This window comes from Chenopodium album, chromosome 1 (assembly GCF_948465745.1).
Source record: "Chenopodium album chromosome 1, dcCheAlbu1.1, whole genome shotgun sequence".
Lineage (NCBI taxonomy): Eukaryota > Viridiplantae > Streptophyta > Magnoliopsida > Caryophyllales > Amaranthaceae > Chenopodium > Chenopodium album.
Window position 1 is genome coordinate 77711208 of NC_137834.1, and position 7551 is coordinate 77718758.

The window sequence follows — 7551 nt, forward strand, 5'->3', positions numbered from 1 at the left end:
TTATATGCTTTTAAAGAGACTACATATTGCATGATTTATAAATCATATCTAGACATATTATGTTTCATAAATATTCAAACTTAACAAAGTACATAAATCAAGTTAGCACGTATATAAAATGCAGCATATTAATCTTGTAATAATATTATTAGTCAAATAATATGAATATAATTATTGAAAATGATCAAATAGACAAAATGATACATGCAATATGAACAAAACTAACCTTATTGTAACTAAATATAGATTAGAATTACATAGTAATTCAAACTTTTTTTTTTTAAACAACCATATTTAAACTCGAGACATATAGTATTTAACTTTAAAATGATTATTTAATGGAAACTATTTCCATTGCATGTTTGATTTACAAAATGGTACGCGCGCATCGCGCGCGTGAAAAAAACTAGTATACAAAAAGTCAAATTTGGTGTTATAACTTGTTATACACTTGACTCACGGTGAGTTTGGTCTCACACAAAATTACTTTAATTTTTATTACGTTCCTTTATAATTGACACATTACTTAAAATGACAAGGACCCTCTAATATTTAATTATTTTTCTATCTTACGCAATGGCTCACTACTTTTAAGGTTTATATTAAAATAATTTCCACCCCACCTCAAATTTTCTACTAACTTTACAATGGCCCATGCACTCTCTATGAATATATAACATTTCACTAACTTCGGTTTACAATAAATACTTCAATAAACTACCCAATTCAAACATTTCTTAAACTTTGTGCCCGTTTCAATATCAATTGATAAGAACATAGGGATTAATTAACTCCTAATTAACTAATTTTATTAACACTTCTTCTTCAAAAAAAATAAAATATAAGTAACACAAATCCCTACTAAAAAGTAGGAAATTGCTCTAAAGTAGGAAATTGCTCTTATGAATAGTGCACATACCATTATACCCCTCAAAAATGTTTGTTTACCTTTTTATCCCCATTTGTAATTAATTTTATTTTTCTTGAAATCCATCAATTAATAAGAAATTAAACGGAGAATGGATTAATTAAGTTTAGAATTTTCTATATTTAATGAAGGTTATGGTTTAATTACTTGACAACATTAGTCACTAGACAACGAAGGTTGTTGCTTTATGTGAGCGTTATTTTAAAGTAGTTCTCAACTAAAGTTTAGAAAATTACACAAATACACAACATCCAACACATTTATCGTTTATATGCAAATAACTTTGATGAAATATTATACATATAAACCGGCATAGGACATAAATGACATCAATAATAATTCTGCTTAAATGGCTAGCTGGAACCCCTAGTTAATTTTAAAAAGGAAATTTTTTCCCCCTCCCCTCCATTGATTTTGGCCAGGACTACCTACCTCAACCTTGAAACCGGCCACCACCACCCCCACGACCACCCCACCCCAACCTTTCCATAGCCTACGAAACTCCCCACACAACCCTTGCCCACCCACAAAACACTCCAACTCAACCCCCACCTCGCAATAACAACAAAAAGTCAAAAACTAAATTTGCAAAAAATTGTCGGAAATCCGTTGAATTGACTCAAACCTAAAACATTGGGTTAGGGTTGAGCATTTCTCAACCTATGACATGAGGTAACCCACGCGATCCAAAAATAGCGTGCGATCCGAATTGACCCGACTCAATTGACAGGTTTACCCACACCCGGTCAAATTGTGTATTTTGTCATTTTTGTGTCTTATTTACAGTAAGTTTTACTCGTGCACCGTACAATTTAGCAATTAGCACCGGCCAAATGAATTTGTAAATGCCATGACGAAAGAGCCTGCGCGCATCTAATACCACCAGCTCACGTTCAGGCGTTGAATCTCTTTTCGGTTATCATAAAGTCGGCGAGTCGTCTTCTTTTCCACTCTCCTACTTTCTCTCTCCTCCATTCTCTCTCTCCAATTCTACTACCCGCGCTCAAGACCTAGAACTTTCGGGATCGTCTGTAATTTGATTTCTTCTTGTAAGTTTACCTCTTTTTCAATTCTTTCTTCTTCTATTTATAATTTTTCATTAATTTATACTTGTAATTTTTTGGTAATTTTGATGATTGTTTATTGATTTTGATGCTAAATTCTGAGCTGGGTTATTTATTCAATTGTTGTGAATTTTCTATTTATTAGGTTTAATTTGGGTGTTTTTGCAATTTGTAGAATTTTTACTGGTTTATACTCCATGTTTTTGGGTGTTTGCATAAGTTGTGATTTTGAGTTTCATAATTGGATGTTTTGGTCTTAATCAAAGCCCATATGTTTGTAGAAGACAACAGTTACAATTCGACAGTCGTTTCGCTATTGTTTGATCGGGGTATTGTTGGGGGTAATGTAAGGATCACAGGTTTCTTGTATCTTGTTCAATATCTTAGGGTTGCAGGCATTCGAATGATTGTCTTATAACGTTACATTGTCCGTTGTAATGGTTAATCGGCAATTCGTTATGGTAGTGTGGCTAATTCTTGATAGTATTTTATCCCTCTCATTTTGGATATTTTCGAGTACTTCCCATTCGTGCTAAACAGTAAAGCAATTGTGTTGTTGGGTTGAATTGATGATGAGTTTTCGGAGGTTGAGATTACGTGATTTGGGTATGCCAGAATAAGGTTTATTAGGTGTATTTGATTGTCCTAGGTTGATCTAGTTGGTGCTATCTATGAAATCTGCCATGCCTGGCTGATTAGAGATTATGAGGTAGTTATTTGTGATCTATTTAGAAGGGATATGCCCACATCTCTGTTAGTTCAACCCCCCAGTTTACTTTGAATGCCTGAATTTATGTTAGACTTATGCTACTCCAACTTTTACTGTCTTACATGTTAGCCTTTTCGATTACTATATTTTATTTGCTATGGGTATGAAATATGCACCTTGCGCTTTAAGTTGGACATGCCATTACGTGGTCGGTATGTGGGAAGAGATATAGTGGTTGGTATATGCCAAACAGTATATGTGGTCGGTATAGTGGTTTGTAAAAGCAAGTATTTAGCTCCTTGCCAAAGAAATTATTGAGTTTTTGTCTTATGATAACAAAATAGTAGTAAGGAACCTGGGCATACATGCAAGATATTTGCCAGTTTATGGCATGGCGTGTGACGTGTGTGGTCTTTTCCTTAATTACATAATTAGGTTGATGTGTAATTCACTTTCTGAATTTCACAATGAAGTAGAACCTCACTTACTTTTGCCTCCCCTTTATGTTTATCTTTGATTGGATAGAGATGATGCTGTGACATTCTGAGGTTTGGAATTTTGGATTGTGGAGGCAATACTATCTAGTTATTTATCATCTCTCTAATCTAGTTATTGCCTTTTCTGCTCTGCTTTCAGCTTTTGTTTAACATGTTTGTTTTAGTTTTTTCTATCTCTCTCTTTCTTTTGCTCAGAAAGTCAGAAGTTTTGAGGACTGCGAGTTCAAAGTAGTTGTGGAGACTGGTGCATTTTTTTGAGGGAAGCGGTAGTTCATATGATTCTGAAGGTTAGAGGAAGGCTTCCTTCCTTAATTTTGGTGGGCCTATTATTGGAAATTGAATCATCTGAGGGAGGTTCATGTGATTAGGTGCAAGTGTAGGATGGCCCTAATAAATAGCCCTTGTTAGGTGGACAATGCACTAAAGACAACTCTTTCTTTAAGCAGGAAAGCTTTATAGATACTTGATAGTGATTATAAAGGCTCTTTAGATATGTCTTTAAGAAAGGAGTACAATCTTTCTGTTATTGATATGCTAGAGAGCTTTGTTTAAGTAGTTTTTTTAGAGTAATGCCAGAAGGTTTTAAACAGGAGATTCCAGGGTTACCAGGTTTTGTTTGATGTTTCAACATGGAGTTGTATAGTGGTGGTGTATCCTAACTTATGTAAGTCTTCCATCTTTTCTGTGTGTAAAGCATTGGAAGTGTATATAGACCGTTTTAGTCAAGTCGTCAAGATCAGGTTCCAAATTGCATCTAATTAAATGTAAATTGATCATTTGAGAAGCCAAGTGGAGATTTACCGGTAAGGTAATGGTGTCCTCTGGAAATGATTTTTGACCAATTGTCTTTGCAACTTAATTCAAATACCTGGGAGAACTTAAGAGATGGTTTGACTTAATATTTCTGGTGCACCGGAGTTGTTAGTAGTTGCATTAGGCTTAAACATTCCTTTGGTCTCAATTTTGGCCGATGAGCTCTCAAAAGATGTTTAGATTTTAGTTTTCAATAATAGGATTTGGGGACTGCTGTTATTATTGCTTCTTTCTTCTTTTGTAGTACTGCCGAGCTTTATTTCCCTTTTGTGATCTTACCTGAGTGTCATTCGCTTTTGGTTCTGGGTTATGTTTAGCATGGCAGGGAGAAACCGTATGCCTCGCCATCCTGTTAATCCACATGGTTTTAGAGATGGGCCTAGGCCATTTTTTAACAGAGGACCAGGACCTCTACCTGTTTATCCTGTGGCTCTGGAGGAAGAACTTGATATTCAACACAGCGAAAACCAGAGGATTGCTGCTGAAAATCGGCATTTGCTTGATGAAAATGTGAATCTTGAAAGAGACCTGCATGCTGCTAAAGATGAAATTCACAGATTGGATGAGCTCATTAATAAACTTCGAGCTGACCATGATCTTAAGTTTAGGGGTTTTATTGAGAAGAATTTGAAGATAGAAGCTGATCTACGTGCTGCTGAGCCTCTTAGAGATGAAGTGATGCGTCTTAGAGCTGAAGCTCAGAAGCTGAATGTCCTGAGACAAGATTTGACTGGTCAAATTCATGGTCTCACTCAAGAAATAACCCGTATCCGTTCTGAAAATAAGCAGTTGAGTGCTTTGAGATCTGATGTTGATGGCATTCGCAACGAACTAGCTGAAGCCAGGTTGACAATTTATCTAGTCTATTCTTTCCTTTTTTGCATGCTAATTAGTAAGTCTGCTTAGCCCAAACCTAGGAATCAATATGCCTATTTAGGGAGATACGTTGGAATTAAATTTGTTTAGCATAGGAATCAATATGCCTATTTTGGGGGACATGCTGGAAGTAAGTTTGTTTAGCACAAATCTTGGGATCAGTATGCCTCTATGCCTGTTTAGGGGGACACATTGGACCCTAGCACATTACATTTGGCTGATCCTTTAGAGTTCTGCATAATTCACAATTCACTAGTCAGTACTATTTGGCTAATAGCCAACAACTCTATCATAATCCAATAAATCCGAGTTAGCGAGAGCCAATAAGTTTCTCATTTAAGCCTTATTTGGTTTAAGAAAATGTTGTCAATAGAATACACTTTTCCATAGAAAACACTTTTCAGGAAAAACACAATTATTCTGTTTAGGTGAAGATGGATGGGAAGGGAGAAATAGGAAGGTCTAGTGAGGAAAATGTGACTTCCCATCCTTATAAAGGATAGTGTACTTTACCCTTTACAAACCTAACACAGGAAAATGGTAATTCCCTTTTCTTGTTCATGTTTTCTCCCCCTACCAAACACTCTTTAATATCCCTCTAATACTGTTAAGATATGAGAAGCTGATGTCTCATTGATGATGGGGGAATTAACAAATTTTTTTTAGTTTGACTCTGCATTAGATAAATTATTGAAAAGAATTTTAAATTTAGAAAAAAAATATATATATATATAAGAGCTTACAAGGGTTTGATTGTGGGTGATAGTTGCTAGCTGCCAGGGTTATGATTCAGTTCCAATGATTTTTAAGGCTTATGATGAACAACTTTGTAGTGTTCTCAATCGGGTTAGTACCAAATAATGCAGAACTCTCAGCATCTTGTCTAGGACTCTACGCTGTGGTACTTGATCTATATTCGTGATTGGCTTAACTTCACACATACCAAGGGGAAATAACTCTGCAAATGTCCACGGCTTCTTTTACTTTTTCATCTTTATTAAAGGGTGGGATCTCTTTGGTACCTTCCATACTCAAATGTGGGCAATAGCCTGTTTCTTATCTTGTCAAGAATACTGCTCAGCTTGATGTCATATATATGAAACAATTAGTGATCTCATCTTTTTGCTGATTTCAAGTGCTCTTTAAATTTTTGGCTAAGTTCATTCCTGTATTATATTTAGGAAAGCTTTGGAATATGAAAAGAAAGCAAATGCGGAGCAGGTGCAGCAGAAGGATTCAATGGAGAAGAATCTCATGTCAATGGCTCGTGAGATTGAAAAGCTTCGAGCAGAGCTGCTGAACGTGGATAGGAGAGGAAATGCACTTGGTAACTGGCTAAACTTCTTTTGTAGTATTATTACAGTTATTAGTATGGGTGAATGTCACCTTCTGTTGATGCCTGGAATATTTACAAAATTGATTTAGCTAGAGTTTTCCCTTTGTTTTTACTGAAACACATTTATGAATGTTTACACCAGAATTCTCTATAAATTATTCGACTTTATTTGTGGTTGGTTATTCGGGGCAACCTATTCATTCTACTTGTTTCTGTGTCTCAACCACCCCACTCCTAACTGATACAGCTTTCTGTAAACTTGAGTGAACGTGTTTCCTATATGTTCACTTAAGTTAAAGGACTAATTTCAGCATCTTGCTTTATGTGTTTGAATTTCGCAATAGCTGAGCTTTTTAAGGTATTGTACACCTGTATATTCTTTTCTGAGATATCATCTGGCTTCTTTCTTTTAGGTGGTGGCACCAGCTATGCTATGTACAATGGATTCCCAGATACGAGGTATTCAGGTGGAGGATCATCTGCTGATAGGTATGGTGGAGCCTGGGGCCCTTATAATAAGCGTCCCAGACATTGACTTCCAATACCTCTGACTGGCATCTGAAAATGTGCTTACTGATCTTGGTATAGCTATTCGCTAAGCGGAAAGGAAGTGGAAGGGAGAGAGAGAGAGAGAGAAAAAGGGAGGGGTGGGGGGGTGGGGGGGTGGAGTGGGGGTAGTTATGAGATGGATGTACCCTTTGCCATGTATTCCTCCTCTTTTTTACCCTAAAAAAAAAAGTAAAAGTGGCTTTAATTTTACAGGTTCTAATTGTTAACAAAGCCTTTACAATGTCATATATCCTCTTGACAAGTGATTAAAGCTGTAAGATAAAGTCTATTTAGTTTCATTGGTCTATGTTTGCTTCATACTTGTGCTGTTGGGTGATTGGTTACTGCTTCTAATGATACTAGATTTATGAAACAGCACTGTTGATTGCGAGCTTTCAGAAGTCGTTTTAAATTTCTTATACTGTACTGTTTTTATGGCTGATCTACTATTACGGAGTATTATTTATTAGAGATCATCAATCATTGAAAACCATGGAGTGTTACTCTGAAATTTCCCATGCATAAGAAGGAAGATAGGGAGCAGACTACAGTTATTACAATCATCAATGTCCATACTATCAATTACTTTACATTAGAGATTCAACTTGTTGACGGCTTGCCTCCTGATAAATGTGGTAAATACTTGTACTATAGCTTTGATAATACATAATGTGCTCGATCTGTCGAGGATTGTCCACATGAACTTTTTGAGTTGATAGCCAGTAAATCATCCCCTTCAATTTTGATGTTGTTGAGGCGATTTTGTTGAGGTTGAATGC

At 35.9% G+C, this 7551-nt stretch overlaps 1 protein-coding gene across 2 annotated transcripts; it reads left to right on the forward strand.

Moving 5' to 3' along the window:
- Positions 1-1739: 1739 nt before the first annotated feature.
- Positions 1740-7090, forward strand: LOC145557999 (protein FLX-like 3). 2 transcript variants are annotated; one of them, XM_081619164.1, is made up of 4 exons: positions 1740-1977; positions 4329-4856; positions 6069-6214; positions 6637-7090. In XM_081619164.1, exons 2-4 carry the CDS (start codon positions 4330-4332, stop codon positions 6756-6758), a joined length of 795 nt encoding a protein of 264 aa, XP_081475290.1. In that variant the 5' UTR covers positions 1740-1977; position 4329; the 3' UTR covers positions 6759-7090. The 2 variants fall into 2 exon arrangements, with proteins under 2 accessions (XP_081475290.1, XP_081475285.1); XM_081619159.1 differs by lacking the exon at positions 1740-1977 and having other exon boundaries at positions 4321-4856.
- Positions 7091-7551: the final 461 nt, after the last annotated feature.

Bases quoted from the DNA above. Each gene is read 5' to 3' on its own strand.
- LOC145557999 (XM_081619159.1), top strand. From the start codon at position 4,321: ATGTTTAGCATGGCAGGGAGAAACCGTATGCCTCGCCATCCTGTTAAT. The intron at 4,857-6,068 runs GTTGACAATTTA...TATTATATTTAG, and splicing joins AACGAACTAGCTGAAGCCAG to GAAAGCTTTGGAATATGAAA. The intron at 6,215-6,636 runs GTAACTGGCTAA...TCTTTCTTTTAG, and splicing joins TAGGAGAGGAAATGCACTTG to GTGGTGGCACCAGCTATGCT.